At 45.9% G+C, this 20,964-nt stretch overlaps 1 protein-coding gene across 3 annotated transcripts in view; it reads right to left on the bottom strand.

Annotated features, from left to right (window-relative positions):
- The window catches only part of LOC110516467 (receptor-type tyrosine-protein phosphatase delta), a 62,746-nt gene that overhangs the window by 22,185 nt on the left and 19,597 nt on the right, over positions 1-20,964 (bottom strand). For all 3 annotated transcript variants that reach the window (XM_036974410.1, XM_036974408.1, XM_036974409.1), the window contains 10 exons: positions 17,195-17,320; positions 16,428-16,575; positions 14,111-14,256; positions 9,369-9,513; positions 7,193-7,498; positions 6,098-6,291; positions 5,045-5,071; positions 4,379-4,496; positions 2,196-2,792; positions 4-98 (listed from right to left, as the gene is read on the bottom strand). In XM_036974410.1, the coding sequence (XP_036830305.1) occupies positions 4-98; positions 2,196-2,792; positions 4,379-4,496; positions 5,045-5,071; positions 6,098-6,291; positions 7,193-7,498; positions 9,369-9,513; positions 14,111-14,256; positions 16,428-16,575; positions 17,195-17,320 (1,902 nt within the window). The remainder of the gene's footprint in view (positions 1-3; positions 99-2,195; positions 2,793-4,378; positions 4,497-5,044; positions 5,072-6,097; positions 6,292-7,192; positions 7,499-9,368; positions 9,514-14,110; positions 14,257-16,427; positions 16,576-17,194; positions 17,321-20,964) is intronic.

Raw genomic sequence — 20,964 nt, 5'->3', positions numbered from 1 at the left:
CACCGTAAAAGGCTGGGAGGGTGTTTTGTCTCGTATCTCCCAGGTCAGCAGGACTGAGTTCTTCATGGCAGCCTTCACTCTGAAGTTAGTAGCAAACACTGTGGAGAGGAACATAGAAAACAACAGTATGACTCCGCAGACTGTTCTTAGATCATAGAAATACAACCCATAGAACTGGGGCCTATCCCCATTCAAGTCACTGATGGACTTTTTAATATGGATTCTATTTCTACGCTTTCAATCTCCTTATAGGATCCAGATCCGGGTTCCAATACTATTTTCACATGTTTTTATCTGGGCTTGATTCAAATCCAATCAAATCAAATGTATTTATAAAGCCCTTCGTACATCAGCTGATATCTCAAAGTGCTGTACAGAAACCCAGCCTAAAACCCCCAAACAGCAAGCAATGCAGGTGTAGAAGCACGGTGGCTAGGAAAAACTCCCTAGAAAGGCCAAAACCTAGGAAGAAACCTAGAGAGGAACCAGGCTCTGTGTCCATGCTGTTTATGACTGGCTGAACCACAAAACAATTGGAACCTAGGAAGAAACCTAGAGAGGAACCAGGCTATGTGGGGTGGCCTGGAGCCATGGAACCAGTAGTCTGAAGGAGTGCCATCCTCAGCCCACCAGGCACTCCAGGCAGGCCAGAGCAAACGCTGAAAGTACATATTTTAAAGAGTTCTAATAGTATCTGAACCCAGGTCTGAGAGAAACAGGTAATATCTTACCTGTATTTTACAGTTTCTGGTTTCCAGTTTCCAGTTTCTGGTTTCCAGTTTCTAGTTTCCAGTTTCCGGTTTCTGGTTTCTAGTTTCTGGTTTCTGGTTTCCGGTTTCCGGCTTCCGGCTTCCGGTTTCCGGTTTCCGGTTTCCGGTTTCTGGTTTCTAGTTTCTAGTTTCTGGTTTCTGGTTTCTAGTTTCTAGTTTCTAGTTTCTGGTTTCTGGTTTCTGGTTTCTAGTTTCTAGTTTCTAGTTTCTGGTTTCTTGTTTCTAGTTTCTGGTTTCTAGTTTCTAGTTTCTGGTTTCTAGTTTCTAATTTCTAGTTTCTGTCTGTCCAGAAATACAGTCTAGAAGTGATGTCAGCTTGACTGGATAATGAGATGTGACTAGAATTCCTTACCTTGTCAGCTGAAGGAGACAGAACACATATTAAGACTACAGACCAGACTGACAAGACAGACAAGAACAAAACAGACTTACGGCGACGCTGTAACGTGTTCGGTAGGGTGTGTGGGTGAGTATTTCCACTGAGTTTGACGTGAGGTAATGTACAGTGTGGAGGAAAGAGTGTGTTTAGGATGGGGGGGGGGGGGCAGAAATGGAAGATGGTTGTTGGGTAGTTGCTCAAAGGTGGTAGTGAGTGAGTGTGTGTGTGTGTGTGTGTGTGTGTGTGTGTGTGTGTGTGTGTGTGTGTGTGTGTGTGTGTGTGTGTGTCTGTGTGTGTGCGTGTGAATGTGTGTGTGTGTGTGTGTGAGAGTGTGTGAGTGTGTTTGTGTGTGTGTGTGTGTGAGTGTGTGTGTGTGTGAGTGTGTGTGTGTGTGAGAGTGAGTGTGTGTGAGTGTGTTTTTGAGTGTGTGAGTGTGTGTGTGTGTGTGTGTGTGTGTGTGTGAGTGTGTGAGTGTGTGAGTGTGTGTGTGTGTGTGTGAGTGTGTGTGTGTGTGTGTGTGTGTGTGTGTGTGTGTGTGTGTGAGTGTGTGAGTGTGTGTGTGTGTGTGTGTGTGTGAGTGTGTGTGTGTGAGTGTGTGTGTGTGTGTGTGTGTGTGTGTGTGTGTGAGTGTGTGTGTGTGTGAGTGTGTGTGTGTGTGTGTGTGTGTGTGTGCGTGTGAATGTGTGTGTGTGTGTGTGTGAGAGTGTGTGAGTGTGTTTGTGTGTGTGTGTGTGTGAGTGTGTGTGTGTGTGAGTGTGTGTGTGTGTGAGAGTGAGTGTGTGTGAGTGTGTTTTTGAGTGTGTGAGTGTGTGTGTGTGTGTGTGTGTGTGTGTGTGAGTGTGTGAGTGTGTGAGTGTGTGTGTGTGTGTGTGAGTGTGTGTGTGTGTGTGTGTGTGTGTGTGTGTGTGTGTGTGTGTGTGTGAGTGTGTGAGTGTGTGTGTGTGTGTGTGTGTGTGAGTGTGTGTGTGTGAGTGTGTGTGTGTGTGTGTGTGTGTGTGTGTGTGTGAGTGTGTGTGTGTGTGAGTGTGTGTGTGTGTGTGTCCTACCTTCCACATCCAGTGGTCGCGTCCTAAACTGGACACCGGGACTATACGGCCCCGCCCCTACCGCTGTGAACGCACGCACTCTGACGTCATACACCGTGTCAGCGCTCAGCCCTTCCAACGCCACGCTAGATTCCGGTACCGTCACCACCACCTCCCCGGTAGCGTTCCCACCTCTACCGTTAACATCCCGGTACTGCACCGAGTACTTCACAATCTTCCCGTTTTGTTCGATCAGCGGGACAGACTTCCAAGCGAGCCGTATGGAAGACGCCGAGGCGCCTTCAGACAGGATATTTTCTGGGTGTCCTCCGGGAACGTCTTCCGGAGTGGTCACCTCGATCGCTGCCTCCTCTCCATATCCTATCTTATTCCGGGCGGAGAGTCGGAACACGTACGACGCCCCCTTGTGGATATCCTGAGCAGTGTAGGACTTTTCCTTGCTGGGGAATTCTACCACGGTGAAGGGGAGGACATCCAGGCGTCCGAAGGTTAGACGGTACCCCAGGAGAGGGGTAGCGGGGCTGGGTGGAGGCAGCCACTGGAGCTGGGCCGTGCCCACGGGGGTGGGACTTACTGAGAGCCTGGGGGGTTCTGGGACTGGGGGGAGGAGGGGAGAGAGAGAGAGAGGGGTGAAGGTAGAGAGAGAGGGGAAGAGGAGAGAAGAGGATGTTACTATTAATGAGAATTAACTGCTCATGAACACCTGCTCATAATCTCTGCACAAATGTAGCCTGTCATTAGAGCCAGAAATGGTGATGCACCTGGATGTTGAGCTGAAAGTCATTCATGTTAACAGTCAATAACAACTAGTGATATCATATTAACAGTCTATATCAACTAGTGATATCATGTTAACAGTCTATATCAACTAGTTATATCATGTTAACAGTCTATATCAACTAGTGATATCATGTTAACAGTCTATATCAACTAGTGATATCATGTTAACAGTCTATATCAACTAGTTATATCATGTTAACAGTCTATATCAACTAGGGATATCAAGTCCAGAGCAAGCAGGACCATAGGGCTGACCTGTCTACAGCAGGACAATAGGGCCGACCTGTTTACGGTGAAGCATGGTGGTGGCAGCAACATCATGCTGTGGGGATGTTTTTCATTGGCAGGGACTGGGAGACTAGTCAGGATCAAGGCAAAGATGAACGGAGCAAAGTACAGAGAGATCCTTGATGAAAACCTGCTCCAGAGCTCAGGACCTCAGACTGGGGCAAAGGTTCACCTTCCAACAGGTCAACGACCCTAAGCACACAGCCAAGACAACGGAGGAGTGGCTACGGGAAAATGAAAAATAGCTGTGCAGCGACGCTCCCCATCCAACCTGACAGAGCTTGAGAGGATCTGCAGAGAAGAATGGGAGAAACTCCCCAAATACAAGTGTGCCAAGCTTGTAGTGTCATCCCCAAGAATACTCGAGGCTGTAATCACTGCCAAAGGTGCTTCAACAAAGTACTGAGTAAAGGGTCTGAATACTTATGTAAATGTGATATTTCCATTAAAAAATACAATATATAATTTATGTAAAAAAATGTCTAAAACCTGTTTTTTGCTTTATCATTATGGGGTATTGTGATGTCATTATGGGGTATTGTGATGTCATTATGGGGTAATGTGATGTCATTATGGGGTAATGTGATGTCATTATGGGGTATTGTGATGTCATTATGGGGTATTGTGATGTCATTATGGGGTATTGTGATGTCATTATGGGGTATTGTGATGTCATTATGGGGTATTGTGATGTCATTATGGGGTAATGTGATGTCATTATGGGGTACTGTGATGTCATTATGGGGTATTGTGATGTCATTATGGGGTATTGTGATGTCATTATGGGATATTGTGATGTCATTATGGGGTATTGTGTGTAGATTGATGAGGAAATAGAACAATTGACTCCATTTTAGAATAAGACTGTAACAAAATGTGCAATAAGTAAAGGGGTCTGAATACGTTTGAAGGCTCTGTATGTGACCTCTTAAAATACGGATGGTCGTCTTTTTCAATTTCAGTTTCACGCTCGCGACCCCCATTTAGAGGAATCACTGCTCTAAAGAAGGCTGCGAAGCCTTAGTACATCTGTCTCGGTGTCTAGCAGCAGGCTGGGTAGCTGTGTCTGTACTGTCTGTTATATTATGTTGGGATGATACATGATAAGTACGTACGTGGGAGGGTAGTGCAGAGAGTTTGGGGTTTGCTCCGTGCCCCGTCTCCCTTGGCGGTGTATGCCCCCACAGACACAGAGTAGGCAGTATCAGCCTGGAGTTCCCCTAGAACCAACTCCTACAGAACACATAGAACGCAGAACTCATCAGTATTACAGAACCACCTCCTACAGATTGTAGAACTCATCAGTATTACAGAACCACCTCCTATAGATTAAAGAACTCATCAGTATTACAGAACCACCTCCTATAGATTATAGAACTCATCAGTATTACAGAACCACCTCCTACAGATTATAGAACTCATCAGTATTACAGAACCACCTCCTACAGATTCCATTCTAGGCTGTATCTCATTCCATAGTTCCATTCTAGGCTGTATCTCATTCCATAGTTCCATTCTAGGCTGTATCTCATTCCATAGTTCCATTCTAGGCTGTGTCCCATTCCATAGTTCCATTCTAGGCTGTATCTCATTCCATAGTTCCATTCTAGGCTGTGTCCCATTCCATAGTTCCATTCTAGGCTGTGTCCCATTCCATAGTTCCATTCTAGGCTGTGTTTCATTCCATCCTTTTTTCTACTAGCCCATGGGACCTAAACACAGGTCAAGACAACAGAATACTTTAATCCTTTTTTTAGATAACAGATCACAGATATACTTACATATTCTGCAGATTCATTGTATTCCCACTAAACGACAGAACGAAGCAGGGAGCAAAGAGGAGGGAGAGAAATAAACATTTTTTTTTACATTAGTCTCATATTTTATAATATATTGTAAAATATATAATATATATTATTCTTAAAAAATATTTTACATTCTAAGCAATCAGTCTATCTCCAGTAAGGTTTTCAGATACATCTAAATGTTACATTCTATTTCAACATTTCATTCTATTTCAACATTCCATTCTAATCCAACATTCAATTCTAATCCAACATTCCATTCTAATCCAACATTCCATTCTATTTCAACATTTCATTATATTTCAACATTCCATTCTAATCCAACATTCCATTCTAATCCAACATTCCATTCTAATCCAACATTCCATTATATTCCAACATTCCATTCTAATCCAACATTCAATTCTAATCCAACATTCCATTCTAATCCAACATTCCATTCTAATCCAACATTCCATTCTAATCCAACATTCCATTCTAATCCAACATTCCATTATATTCCAACATTCCAATCTAATCCAACATTCCATTCTAATCCAACATTCCATTCTATTTCAACATTTCATTCTATTTGAACATTCCATTCTAATCCAACATTCCATTCTAATCCAACATTCCATTCTAATCCAACATTCCATTCTATTCCAACATTCCAATCTAATCCAACATTCCATTATATTTCAACATTCCATTCTAATCCAACATTCCATTCTAATCCAACAGTCCATTATATTTCAACATTCCATTCTAATCCAACATTCCATTCTATTTCAACATTCCATTCTAATCCAACATTCCATTCTAATCCAACATTCCATTATATTCCAACATTCCATTCTATTCCACCATTCCATTCTATTTCAACATTCCATTCTAATCCAACATTCCATTCTAATCCAACATTACAATCTATTTCAACATTCCATTCTATATCAACGTTCCATTCTATATCAACATTCCATTCTATATCAACGTTCCATTCTATATCAATATTCTATTCAACCTGTCTGAGTTGTCTTCCATTGTTACCTGTGAGTCGTCTAGGAGTATATCCTTGATGAGGTTGGGTCCAGCGGGTTCTCCATAGTTCATCTTCATGTAGTGGACCTGGTAACCTCTGACCTGACCATGTTGCCGCTCCACGGCCGGTGCCCGCCACACCACCCTGACTGCTGACGAGTTCACCGCCTCCGACGCCACGTCGCGCGGAGGACCACTGGGAACTGGAAATGCATTGTGGGATAGGTTGAGGTCAAGGGTCAGGGTTCAAAAAGTTGTGGTGGCTCTTAGATGGTTTAGATACTCCGGGGGAGGTGAGCGTTTGGAGGTAGGATAGGTTGGTGGGTTGAAAGCTTTTTGGAGTTCTGTTCAAAATGTCGATAAATATATACGAGATGAAAGCACCAAAAAAGCACCTAAAGACGGCCTGAAAAACTGGCCTGACCTTCAGAGAGCGAGAGTGAATGGAAAATAGAGAGGGGAGATCAGACGATACAAGGAATCCTAAGGGGCTGTGGTTCCCAGAACATCATATAACCTCAGTTATACAGAGGAAGGTACAATACAAACACATACCAAGAAAAAGGTTCAGCTCTGTAGAGGTAAAGTTAACTTCAGCATGATGAGTCAGGGTTGAAAGGAAAGACTGAGGGCTAGGTGGAATCCCCCCCCCCCCCCCTTTTACAGAGATGGTTTAAGCCATAGGGTTCAGCAGCAGTTCACAGGGGCGCATGGTTAATGGAGCGTACTATTATTCCCCTCATGTAGGGGTATTTAGTGACACACCCGCAGGGCTGTCTATTATTGTTCAAAAGGGCATTGTCAGTGGGATACACTGCATCAACCCCCCTCTGGTACAGGGAGAGAAGAGAGAAGAAAAGAGGAAGGATTTTAGAATGAAATGACTGTGTAGAGGTATAGCCAGGGGAGGTATAGCCAGGGGAGGTTTCTTTCTTAGAATGAAGGTCAAGGAGAAAAGACAGCTAGGGTTGCTGGGAATAGGATGCCGTTTGGGATGCACCCTACCGGCTAGAGGTTCTCAGGTGGTGGCATTGTTAGTGGGGCGAACCATTTTCACCAAGGATAGGGGTGTTTAGTACCAACAGGCAGGGGAAAGGGACATACCATCTTCTTCGGTGCGTACTAGTAGTTGTAGACTCTCTGGTCCTTCTCCGGCTTCCGTCAGGGCTCTGACCGTGATTCCATACTCGGTCCATTTCTCCAGGTTTTCCAGAAGGTACGGAGAGCTTCCCGGTGGAATTCGGCTGACTTGCTGGGAAGTCCTGTTGTCCCGTTCCGTGACAGAATACTGGATGGAATATCCCGTTATGATTCCGTTCTGGAATTCCGCCAGGGGCGGAGCCCAACTTACCAGGATGCTGGTGGAGTTGGGGCTGGAGCATGTGACTTCCTGCGGAGGGGCCGAGGGTTCTGATTGGCCAGGTTTGAGGAAGTACGGGTTGTTTGGTGGATGTGATTGGTTGGTGAGGTGTTTAGTGGAAGATGGTGACAGAAAAGAAAAAAAAGGGGACAAAAAAAAACACAAAATGAAAATAAAAGTCTAGAACCAATGTTTTCTAGAAAGACAAACGACCAGAAGACAAACACAGGTGCAAAACGCCAAATCCAGGGTTGCAAAATGTAGGTAACTTTCCCAAAATGTCCAGGTAATGTCCAGAAATCCTGGTTTGGGGAAAGTTTGGGAAAGTTATTGTAATTTAACAACCCTCTCTATTCAAAATCTGTTTGGATAGAAAATGTTGTCAACTGAAAAGGAGTGAAGAAGAACGACGAGTTGTAAAGGAGGAAACAACAGAAAAGGACACTGGACTGAGTCTCTGGGACAACGTGTAACACGTAACCTACCTTGACTTGAGTCTCACTCCAACCCATTCTATCAGTCTCAGTGCTTCTCCCCAGACTGATCCACTTCACATCTCTAACTGCTGAACTACTTTGTGCGTTGTGATCACCTTACCTTGACTGTAGCCCTAGCTGACTGACAGACGTCAGACTCGTGGAAGTTTGAAAAAAACAAAGATATACATCTAAAGAATAAATTGTAAATATTGACCTATTGTTTCACTGTATAAAGTCATCTTATTCTGTTGATCTTATTCTCCACAAATTGTATTTTGTGATTCCATGACATATGAGGTCTGTTTAATCCAGATTACAATTCTGGTCCTCAGAGTATCTGATAGATGACACTAGAGGTCTGTTTAATCCAGATTACAACTCTGGTCCTCAGAGTAGCTGATAGATGACACTAGAGGTCTGTTTAATCCAGATTATAACTCTGGTCCTCAGAATATCTGATAGATGACATATGAGGTCTGTTTAATCCAGATTATAATGCTGGTCCTCAGAGTATCTGATAGATGACATAATGAGTTGTGTTTAATCCAGATTATACCTCTGGTCCCTCTAGTATCTGATAGATGACATAATGAGTTGTGTTTAATCCAGATTATACCTCTGGTCCCTCTAGTATCTGATAGATGACATAATGAGTTGTGTTTAATCCAGATTATAACTCTGGTCCCTATAGTATCTGATAGATGACATAACGGGTTGTGTTTAATCCAGATTCTACCTCTGGTCCCTCTAGTATCTGATAGATGACATAATGAGTTGTGTTTAATCCAGATTACAACTCTGGTCCTCAGAGTATCTGATAGATGACACTAGAGGTCTGTTTAATCCAGATTCTACCTCTGGTCCCTATAGTATCTGATAGATGACATAATGAGTTGTGTTTAATCCAGATTCTACCTCTGGTCCCTCTAGTATCTGATAGATGACACTAGAGGTCTGTTTAATCCAGATTCTACCTCTGGTCCCAATAGTATCTGATAGATGACATAATGAGTTGTGTTTAATACAGATTCTACCTCTGGTCCCTCTAGTATCTGATAGATGACACTAGAGGTCTGTTTAATCCAGATTCTACCTCTGGTCCCTATAGTATCTGATAGATGACATAATGAGTTGTGTTTAATCCAGATTATAACTCTGGTCCCTATAGTATCTGATAGATGACATAATGGGTTGTGTTTAATCCAGATTCTACCTCTGGTCCCTATAGTATCTGATAGATGACATAATGAGTTGTGTTTAATCCAGATTCTACCTCTGGTCCCTCTAGTATCTGATAGATGACACTAGAGGTCTGTTTAATCCAGATTCTACCTCTGGTCCCTATAGTATCTGATAGATGACATAATGAGTTGTGTTTAATCCAGATTACACCTCTGGTAGAGCAGTACCAGCAGTAGTAGTAGTGTAGCTAGGGACATACGTGTCTGTGGTGTATCTGTGGTAACCTCGTTGGTATACGCTCCGATGCCGTGCTTGCTACGTGCTGCCAGCTGGAAGGTGTAGGAGGAGAATGGCTTCAAATTCTTTATAAGGTAGGAGGAGGCGGGGTCAAAATTCAGCTTCTTCTAGAAAGAGAGAGAAAAAAAGAGAGAGAGAGAGAAAAAGAGAGAGAAAGAGATGGAGGAGAGAGAGAGATGGAGGAGAGAGAGAGAGAGAGAGAAAAAGAGAGAGAGAGAGAAAAAGAGGGAGAAAGAGATGGAGGAGAGAGAGAGAGAGAGATGGAGGAGAGAGAGAGATGGAGGAGAGAGAGAGAAAGATGGAGGAGAGAGAGAGAGAGAAAAAGAGAAAGATAGAGAGAGATGGAGGAGAGAGAGAGAGGAGAAAAAGAGAGAGAGAGAGAGATGGAGGAGAGAGAGAGAGAGAGAGAGAGAGATGGAGGAGAGAGAGAGAGAGAGAGAGAGAGAGAGAGAGAGAGAGATGGAGGAGAGATTGATGGAGGAGAGAGATGAAGGAGAGAGTGAGATAGAGATAGTTAAGGTTAGGGTTAAGGTCTAAGTTGTAACAGGTAGGCAGAGGGTTAAGGTGGAAGGTGTAGCAGGTAGACAGAGGGTTAAGGTGGAAGGTGTAGCAGGTAGACAGAGGGTTAAGGTGGAAGGTGTGACAGGTAGACAGAGGGTTAAGGTGGAAGGTGTAGCAGGTAGACAGAGGGTTAAGGTGGAAGGTGTAGCAGGTAGACAGAGGGTTAAGGTGGAAGGTGTAACAGGTAGACAGAGGGTTAAGGTGGAAGGTGTAACAGGTAGACAGAGGGTTAAGGTGGAAGGTGTAGCAGGTAGACAGAGGGTTAAGGTGGAAGGTGTAGCAGGTAGACAGAGGGTTAAGGTGGAAGGTGTAGCAGGTAGACAGAGGGTTAAGGTGGAAGGTGTAACAGGTAGACAGAGGGTTAAGGTGGAAGTTGTAACAGGTAGACAGAGGGTTAAGGTGGAAGGTGTAACAGGTAGACAGAGGGTTAAGGTGGAAGCTGTAGCAGGTAGACAGAGGGTTAAGGTGGAAGGTGTAACAGGTAGACAGAGGGTTAAGGTGGAAGGTGTAGCAGGTAGACAGAGGGTTAAGGTGGAAGGTGTAACAGGTAGACAGAGGGTTAAGGTGGAAGGTGTAACAGGTAGACAGAGGGTTAAGGTGGAAGGTGTAACAGGTAGACAGAGGGTTAAGGTGGAAGGTGTAACAGGTAGACAGAGGGTTAAGGTGGAAGGTGTAGCAGGTGGACAGAGGGTTAAGGTGGAAGGTGTAGCAGGTAGACAGAGGGTTAAGGTGGAAGGTGTAACAGGTAGACAGAGGGTTAAGGTGGAAGGTGTAGCAGGTAGACAGAGGGTTAAGGTGGAAGGTGTAGCAGGTAGACAGAGGGTTAAGGTGGAAGGTGTAGCAGGTAGACAGAGGGTTAAGGTGGAATGTGTAACAGGTAGACAGAGGGTTAAGGTGGAAGGTGTAACAGGTAGACAGAGGGATAAGGTGGAAGGTGTAACAGGTAGACAGAGGGTTAAGGTGGAAGCTGTAACAGGTAGACAGAGGGTTAAGGTCTAAGCTGTAGCCGGTAGACAGAGGGTTAAGGTGGAAGGTGTAACAGGTAGACAGAGGGTTAAGGTGGAAGGTGTAGCAGGTAGACAGAGGGTTAAGGTGGAAGGTGTAACAGGTAGACAGAGGGTTAAGGTGGAAGGTGTAACAGGTAGACAGAGGGTTAAGGTGGAAGGTGTAACAGGTAGACAGAGGGTTAAGGTGGAAGGTGTAGCAGGTAGACAGAGGGTTAAGGTGGAAGGTGTAGCAGGTAGACAGAGGGTTAAGGTCTAAGCTGTAACAGGTAGACAGAGGGTTAAGGTGGAAGGTGTAACAGGTAGACAGAGGGTTAAGGTGGAAGGTGTAGCAGGTAGACAGAGGGTTAAGGTGGAAGGTGTAGCAGGTAGACAGAGGGTTAAGGTGGAAGGTGTAACAGGTAGACAGAGGGTTAAGGTGGAAGGTGTAGCAGGTAGACAGAGGGTTAAGGTGGAAGGTGTAACAGGTAGACAGAGGGTTAAGGTGGAAGGTGTAACAGGTAGACAGAGGGTTAAGGTGGAAGGTGTAACAGGTAGACAGAGGGTTAAGGTGGAAGGTGTAACAGGTAGACAGAGGGTTAAGGTGGAAGGTGTAGCAGGTGGACAGAGGGTTAAGGTGGAAGGTGTAGCAGGTAGACAGAGGGTTAAGGTGGAAGGTGTAACAGGTAGACAGAGGGTTAAGGTGGAAGGTGTAGCAGGTAGACAGAGGGTTAAGGTGGAAGGTGTAGCAGGTAGACAGAGGGTTAAGGTGGAAGGTGTAGCAGGTAGACAGAGGGTTAAGGTGGAATGTGTAACAGGTAGACAGAGGGTTAAGGTGGAAGGTGTAACAGGTAGACAGAGGGATAAGGTGGAAGGTGTAACAGGTAGACAGAGGGTTAAGGTGGAAGCTGTAACAGGTAGACAGAGGGTTAAGGTCTAAGCTGTAGCCGGTAGACAGAGGGTTAAGGTGGAAGGTGTAACAGGTAGACAGAGGGTTAAGGTGGAAGGTGTAGCAGGTAGACAGAGGGTTAAGGTGGAAGGTGTAACAGGTAGACAGAGGGTTAAGGTGGAAGGTGTAACAGGTAGACAGAGGGTTAAGGTGGAAGGTGTAACAGGTAGACAGAGGGTTAAGGTGGAAGGTGTAGCAGGTAGACAGAGGGTTAAGGTGGAAGGTGTAGCAGGTAGACAGAGGGTTAAGGTCTAAGCTGTAACAGGTAGACAGAGGGTTAAGGTGGAAGGTGTAACAGGTAGACAGAGGGTTAAGGTGGAAGGTGTAGCAGGTAGACAGAGGGTTAAGGTGGAAGGTGTAGCAGGTAGACAGAGGGTTAAGGTGGAAGGTGTAACAGGTAGACAGAGGGTTAAGGTGGAAGGTGTAGCAGGTAGACAGACGGTTAAGGTGGAAGGTGTAGCAGGTAGACAGAGGGTTAAGGTCTAAGCTGTAACAGGTAGACAGAGGGTTAAGGTGGAAGGTGTAGCAGGTAGACAGAGGGTTAAGGTCTAAGCTGTAACAGGTAGACAGAGGGTTAAGGTGGAAGGTGTAACAGGTAGACAGAGGGTTAAGGTCTAAGCTGTAACAGGTAGACAGAGGGTTAAGGTGGAAGGTGTAGCAGGTAGACAGAGGGTTAAGGTCTAAGCTGTAACAGGTAGACAGAGGGTTAAGGTGGAAGGTGTAGCAGGTAGACAGAGGGTTAAGGTGGAAGGTGTAACAGGTAGACAGATGGTTAAGGTGGACGCTGTAGCAGGTAGACAGAGGGATAAGGGGTCAAAATCAAAAGTAACAGTCAGTATCTGGTGTGGCCACCAGCTGCATTAAGTACTGCAGTGCATCTCCTCCTCATGGACTGCACCAGATTTGCCAGTTCTTGCTGTGAGATGTTACCCCACTCTTCCACCAAGGCACCTGCAAGTTCCCGGACATTTCTGGGGGGAATGGCCCTAGCCCTCACCCTCCGATCCAACAGGCCCCAGACATGCTCAATAGGATTGAGATCCGGGCTCTTCGCTGGCCATGGCAGAACACTGACATTCCTGTCTTGCAGGAAATCCCACACAGAACGAGCAGTATGGCTGGTGGCATTGTCATGCTGGAGGATCATGTCAGGATGAGCCTGCAGGAAGGGTCCACATGAGGCATGCTGCAATGATGAGAGAGGAGGATGTCTTCCCTTGTAACGCACAGCATTGAGATTGCCTGCAATGACAACAAGCTCAGTCCGATGATGCTTTGACACACCGCCCCAGACCATGACAGACCCTCCACCTCCAAATCGATCTGCTCAAGAGGACTGGCCTCGTTATAACGCTCATTCCTTCGATGATAAATGGGAATCCGACCATCACCCGGTGAAGAGCACTTTTTGCCAGTCCTGTCTGGTCCAGCGACGGTGGGTTTGTGCCCATAGGCGACGTTGTTGCCAGTGATGTCAGGCCTACAAGCCCTCAGTCCAGCCTCTCTCAGCCTATTGCGGACAGTCTGATCACCGATGGAGGGATTGTGCATTCCCGGTGTGATACATCCTGTACCTGTCCCGCAGGTGTGATGTTCGGATCCTGTGCAGGTGTTGTTACACGTGGTCTGCCACTGCGAGGACGACCAGCTGTCCATCCTGTCTCCCTGTAGCGCTGTCTTAGGCGTCTCACAATACGGACATTGCAATTTATTGCCCTGGCCACATCTGCAGTCCTCATGCCTCCTTGCAGTATGCCTAAGGCATGTTCACGCAGATGAGTAGGGACCCTGGGCATCTTTCTTTTGGTGTTTTTCAGAGTCAGTAGGAAAGGCCTCTTTAGTGTCCTAAGTTTTCATAACTGTGACCTTAATTTGCCTACCGTCTGTAAGCTGTTAGTGTCTTTACGACCATTCCACAGGTTAATTGTTTATGGTTCATTAATTGTTTATGGTTCATTGAACAAGCATTGGAAACAGTGTTTAAACCCTTTACAATGAAGATCTGTGAAGTTATTTGGATTTTTACGAATTATCTTTGAAAGACAGGGTCCTGAAAAAGGGCCATTTCTTTTTTTGCTGAGTTTATAAATCACCACAGAAAGGTCCCAGTGGATTGTAAAGATGAAAGTGTATTGAGACTTTGTGAAAAGCAACTGAGCTCTATGGGTTTAAGAAACGGGGGTTTAAGTAATTTACAAATATATCTCTTACCTCTTCGTTGTCACCAGACCTCCTGTATACCAGTTCATATCCAGTGATCAGGTTTTCAGGCCCACTCTGTGGAGGAGCTACCCATGACAGTAATACACTGGTCTCTGACTTGGCCTCTCCTTTGAAGTCTGATGGCTGGGACGGAACTGGGAGAGAGGATATACTACATTACCCACAATACACTACTGGAGAGAGTGGGACTACATTACACATAATACACTACTGGTGAGAGAGGGACTACACTACCCACAATACACAACGGGTGAGATAGGGACTACATTACCCACAATACACTGCTGGAGATAGAGGGACTGCGTTGCCCACAATACACCACTGGAGAGAGAGGGACTACATTACCCACAATACACCATTGTATCAAATACAAAAAAATAGAACTTTATTTAAAGTGTATTTAACACAACAAACTTTACAGTAAAAAGTCGAAATAAGTAAATGCACACAGAAAACAATGAACGATGGGTAAAAGAACAGAAACCCTGTAGAGTGAAGGACTATGTCAGGAACCCTGTAGAGTGAAGGACTATGTCAGGAACCCTGTAGAGTGAAGGACTACAGTATGTCAGAAACCCTGTAGAGTGAAGGACTACAGTATGTCAGGAACCCTGTAGAGTGAAGGACTATGTCAGAAACCCTGTAGAGTGAAGGACTATGTCAGGAACCCTGTAGAGTGAAGGACTACAGTATGTCAGAAACCCTGTAGAGTGAAGGACTACAGTATGTCAGGAACCCTGTAGAGTGAAGGACTATGTCAGAAACCCTGTAGAGTGAAGGACTACAGTATGTCAGAAACCCTGTAGAGTGAAGGACTACAGTATGTCAGAAACCCTGTAGAGTGAAGGACTATGTCAGGAACCCTGTAGAGTGAAGGACTACAGTATGTCAGAAACCCTGTAGAGTGAAGGACTACAGTATGTCAGAAACCCTGTAGAGTGAAGGACTACAGTATGTCAGAAACCCTGTAGAGTGAAGGACTATGTCAGGAACCCTGTAGAGTGAAGGACTACAGTATGTCAGAAACCCTGTAGAGTGAAGGACTATGTCAGAAACCCTGTAGAGTGAAGGACTATGTCAGGAACCCTGTAGAGTGAAGGACTATGTCAGAAACCCTGTAGAGTGAAGGACTATGTAAGAAACCCTGTAGAGTGAAGGACTATGTCAGAAACCCTGTAGAGTGAAGGACTACAGTATGTCAGAAACCCTGTAGAGTGAAGGACTATGTCAGAAACCCTGTAGAGTGAAGGACTATGTCAGGAACCCTGTAGAGTGAAGGACTATGTCAGAAACCCTGTAGAGTGAAGGACTACAGTATGTCAGAAACCCTGTAGAGTGAAGGACTACAGTATGTCAGAAACCCTGTAGAGTGAAGGACTACAGTATGTCAGAAACCCTGTAGAGTGAAGGACTACAGTATGTCAGAAACCCTGTAGAGTGAAGGACTACAGTATGTCAGAAACCCTGTAGAGTGAAGGACTACAGTATGTCAGAAACCCTGTAGAGTGAAGGACTACAGTATGTCAGAAACCCTGTAGAGTGAAGGACTACAGTATGTCAGAAACCCTGTAGAGTGAAGGACTACAGTATGTCAGAAACCCTGTAGAGTGAAGGACTATGTCAGAAACCCTGTAGAGTGAAGGACTATGTCAGAAACCCTGTAGAGTGAAGGACTATGTCAGAAACCCTGTAGAGTGAAGGACTATGTCAGGAACCCTGTAGAGTGAAGGACTATGTCAGAAACCCTGTAGAGTGAAGGACTACAGTATGTCAGAAACCCTGTAGAGTGAAGGACTACAGTATGTCAGAAACCCTGTAGAGTGAAGGACTATGTCAGAAACCCTGTAGAGTGAAGGACTATGTCAGAAACCCTGTAGAGTGAAGGACTATGTCAGAAACCCTGTAGAGTGAAGGACTATGTCAGAAACCCTGTAGAGTGAAGGACTATGTCAGAAACCCTGTAGAGTGAAGGACTACAGTATGTCAGAAACCCTGTAGAGTGAAGGACTATGTCAGAAACCCTGTAGAGTGAAGGACTATGTCAGAAACCCTGTAGAGTGAAGGCCTATGTCAGGAACCCTGTAGAGTGAATGACTATGTCAGAAACCCTGTAGAGTGAAGGACTATGTCAGAAACCCTGTAGAGTGAAGGACTATGTCAGAAACCCTGTAGAGTGAAGGACTACAGTATGTCAGAAACCCTGTAGAGTGAAGGACTATCAACTAACCCTTACATAGCTGGCTACTTCATTGACTGCCCCCCCCCCCCCCCTCCAACCCGGACACACACCAGGCCCCCCCTGTACCTCCAGTCTTGGCTATGATCTGCAGGTCCTGGGAGAGAGGTCCGTCTCCTACAGAGGTAAAGGCCAGGACTCTGATGTAATAGGTCTTATTAGGGGTCAGACTGTGGATGGTGATGAAGTTCACACCACGAACCATCAGCTTCTCCCACTGGGGGGGCGAGAGGAGGAGGGTGGAGAGGAGGGTGGAGAGAGAGAGAGAGAGTGAGAGAGAGAGTGAGAGGAGGAGGGTGGAGAGAGAGAGAGGAGGGTGGAGAGAGAGAGAGAGAGAGAGAGAGGGAGGAGGGTGGAGAGAGAGAGAGAGGGAGGAGGGTGGAGAGAGAAAGCAAGAGGAGGAGAGGGAGAGAGAGAGCGAGGAGGAGGGTGGAGAGAGAGAGAGAGAGAGGAGGAGAGTAGAGAGAGAGAGGAGGAGGGTGGAGAGAGAGGAGGAGGGTGGAGAGAGAGAGGGAGAGAGAGAGGAGGGTGGAGAGAGAGAGCAAGAGGAGGAGGGTGGAGAGAGAGAGCGAGGAGGAGGGTAGAGAGAGAGAGGAGGAGGGTGGAGAGAGAGAGAGGAGGAGGGTGGAGAGAGAGCGAGTGAGGAGGAGGGTGGAGAGAGAGAGCAAGAGGAGGAGGGTGGAGAGAAAGGCATTGAGAGAGGAGAGGAAGGGGTAAATAGCGTAGATATGGACACACACACACACAGAACCTACACCCCCCCCCACCTCCACTCACATACACACACAGAACCCCCCCCCCCCCCCCCCCCCCACACACACACACACACCACTTACCTGGTTGACTTGCAGTGTGTTGTCGTCTGTATAGTAGACTCTGTATCCCACCACCTGCCCGTTAGCCTCCTCAGGTCCATCCCAGTGGATTATAGCTGTGGTGGTACTCAGCATACGACCTCTGACCTGGACCAATGACAAACAAGCAAAACAGAATTCCACAGTGATCGCTAGATCATTAACTCTAATACCACTGATCTGTTTAGGATGTCTCTCTCTCTCTCTTTCTCACTGTGTGTGTGTGTGTGTGTGTGTGTGTGCAACAAGTCAAATCAAACTTTATTTAAAAAGATTCACTTGCAAAACACACAGCATACGACCTCAAGACTCAAACTCAAATCACATCAAACCCGTAACATCTCAACACACTTTCCTGGGTAGGATATATCCTACAACATCCTCCGCAATGCTGGAAAAGCGTCCCCAAAATAACCCTGACATTAAAAAAGAGACAGGGACAACACTTTTTATCTAAAGTGTTGAAGGGGGAGGAAAACTGCAGCTCCAGAGCCTGATGTTGTGCTGATTAAAAAATACAAACATGACGATAGCAGACACATTATGAACAGGAAAAACGAGAGAGATGGGGGTTAGAGAGAGGACTGATCTACTAACCTGTCATGGGGGTTAGAGAGAGGACTGATCTACTAACCTGTCATGGGGGTTAGGGAGAGGAATGATCTACTAACCTGTCATGGGGTTAGAGAGAGGACTGATCTACTAACCTGTCATGGGAGTTAGGGAGAGGACTGATCTACTAACCTGTCATGGGGTTAGAGAGAGGACTGATCTACTAACCTGTCATGGGGTTAGAGAGAGGACTGATCTACTAACCTGTCATGGGGCTAGAGAGAGGACTGATCTACTAACCTGTCATGGGGTTAGAGAGAGGACTGATCTACTAACCTGTCATGGGGGTTAGGGAGAGGACTGATCTACTAACCTGTCATGGGGTTAGAGAGAGGACTGATCTACTAACCTGTCATGGGGCTAGAGAGAGGACTGATCTACTAACCTGTCATGGGGCTAGAGAGAGGACTGATCTACTAACCTGTCATGGGGCTAGAGAGAGGACTGATCTACTAACCTGTCATGGGGGTTAGGGAGAGGACTGATCTACTAACCTGTCATGGGGGTTAGGGAGAGGACTGATCTACTAACCTGTCATGGGGGTTAGGGAGAGGACTGATCTACTAACCTGTCATGGAGGTTAGAGAGAGGACTGATCTACTAACCTGTCATGGGGGTTAGGGAGAGGACTGATCTACTAACCTGTCATGGGGGTTAAGGAGAGGACTGATCTACTAACCTGTAGTGGGGGTTAGGGAGAGGACTGATCTACTAACCTCTACTAACCTGTCATGGGGGTTAGAGAGAGGACTGATCTACTAACCTGTCATGGGGGTTAGGGAGAGGACTGATCTACTAACCTGTCATGGGGGTTAGAGAGAGGACTGATCTCTTAACCTGTCATGGGGCTAGAGAGAGGACTGATCTACTAAGCTGTCATGGGGTTAAGGAGAGGTCTGTTCGACTAACCTGTCATGGGGGTTAAGGAGAGGACTGATCTACTAACCTCTACTAACCTGTCATGGGGCTAGAGAGAGGACTGATCTACTAACCTGTCATGGGGCTAGAGAGAGGACTGATCTACTAACCTGTCATGGGGTTAGAGAGAGGACTGATCTACTAACCTGTCATGGGGCTAGAGAGAGGACTGATCTACTAACCTGTCATGGGGTTAGAGAGAGGACTGATCTACTAACCTGTCATGGGGTTAGGGAGAGGACTGATCTACTAACCTGTCATGGGGGTTAGTGAGAGGACTGATCTACTAACCTGTCATGGGGGTTAGAGAGAGGACTGATCTCTTAACCTGTAGTGGGGGTTAGGGAGAGGACTGATCTACTAACCTCTACTAACCCGTCATGGGGCTAGAGAGAGGACTGATCTACTAACCTGTCATGGGGCTAGAGAGAGGACTGATCTACTAACCTTTCAAGGGGGTTAAGGAGAGGACTGATATACTAACCTCTACTAACCTGTCATGGGGGTTAGGGAGAGGACTGATCTACTAACCTGTCATGGGGGTTAGGGAGAGGACTGATCTACTAACCTGTCATGGGGGTTAAGGAGAGGACTGATCTACTAACCTGTCATGGGGGTTAGGGAGAGGACTGATCTACTAACCTCTATTAACCTGTCATGGGGGTTAGGAAGAGGACTGATCTACAACCTGTCATGGGGGTTAAGGGGAGGACTGATCTACTAACCTGTCATTGGGGGTTAAGGAGAGGACTGTTCTACTAACCTGTCATGGGGGTTAGAGAGAGGACTGATCTACTAACCTGTCATGGGGGTTAGAGAGAGGACTGATCTACTAACCTCTACTAACCTGTCATGGGGGTTAAGGAGAGGACTGATCTACTATCCTGTCATGGGGGTTAAGGAGAGGACTGATCTACTAACCTGTCATGGGGGTTAAGGAGAGGACTGATCTACTAACCTGTCATGGGGGTTAGGGAGAGGACTGATCTACTAACCTGTCATGGGGGTTAGGGAGAGGACTGATCTACTAACCTGTCATAGGGGTTAGGGAGAGGACTGATCTACTAACCTGTCATGGGGGTTAAGGGGAGGACTGATCTACTAACCTGTCATGGGGGTTAAGGAGAGGACTGATCTACTAACCTGTCATGGGGGTTAAGAAGAGGACTGTTCCACTAACCTGTCATAGGGGTTAGAGAGAGGACTGATCTACTAACCTGTCATGGGGGTTAAGGAGAGGACTGATCTACTAACCTGTCATGGGGGTTAAGGAGAGGACTGTTCCACTGTTGTTATGATAGATCAACATCCTCTAACCTGTTGTAGTGATACGACAGCCTGTTCGGCTGCTGTTATGACAGCTGATTAATGAATACAAATACAGTGCCTTGCGAAAGTATTCGGCCCCCTTGAACTTTGCGACCTTTTGCCACATTTCAGGCTTCAAACATAAAGATATAAAACTGTATTTTTTTTGTGAAGAATCAACAACAAGTGGGACACAATCATGAAGTGGAACAACATTTATTGGATATTTCAAACTTTTTTAACAAATCAAAAACTGAAAAATTGGGCGTGCAAAATTATTCAGCCCCCTTAAGTTAATACTTTGTAGCGCCACCTTTTGCTGCGATTACAGCTGTAAGTCGCTTGGGGTATGTCTCTATCAGTTTTGCACATCGAGAGACTGACATTTTTTCCCATTCCTCCTCGCAAAACAGCTCGAGCTCAGTGAGGTTGGATGGAGAGCATTTGTGAACAGCAGTTTTCAGTTCTTTCCACAGATTCTCGATTGGATTCAGGTCTGGACTTTGACTTGGCCATTCTAACACCTGGATATGTTTATTTTTGAACCATTCCATTGTAGATTTTGCTTTATGTTTTGGATCATTGTCTTGTTGGAAGACCAATCTCCGTCCCAGTCTCAGGTCTTTTGCAGACTCCATCAGGTCTTCTTCCAGAATGGTCCTGTATTTGGCTCCATCCATCTTCCCATCAATTTTAACCATCTTCCCTGTCCCTGCTGAAGAAAAGCAGGCCCAAACCATGATGCTGCTGCCACCACCATGTTTGACAGTGGGGATGGTGTGTTCAGCTGTGTTGCTTTTACGCCAAACATAACGTTTTGCATTGTTGCCAAAAAGTTCAAATTTGGTTTCATCTGACCAGAGCACCTTCTTCCACATGTTTGGTGTGTCTCCCAGTTGGCTTCTGGCAAACTT

The sequence above is a fragment of the Oncorhynchus mykiss genome, unplaced genomic scaffold (assembly GCF_013265735.2).
Source record: "Oncorhynchus mykiss isolate Arlee unplaced genomic scaffold, USDA_OmykA_1.1 un_scaffold_537, whole genome shotgun sequence".
Taxonomy (NCBI): Eukaryota; Metazoa; Chordata; class Actinopteri; order Salmoniformes; family Salmonidae; genus Oncorhynchus; species Oncorhynchus mykiss.
Note: the sequence above shows the minus strand (reverse complement) of the source record. Positions and strands in the feature narration are given on the sequence as shown.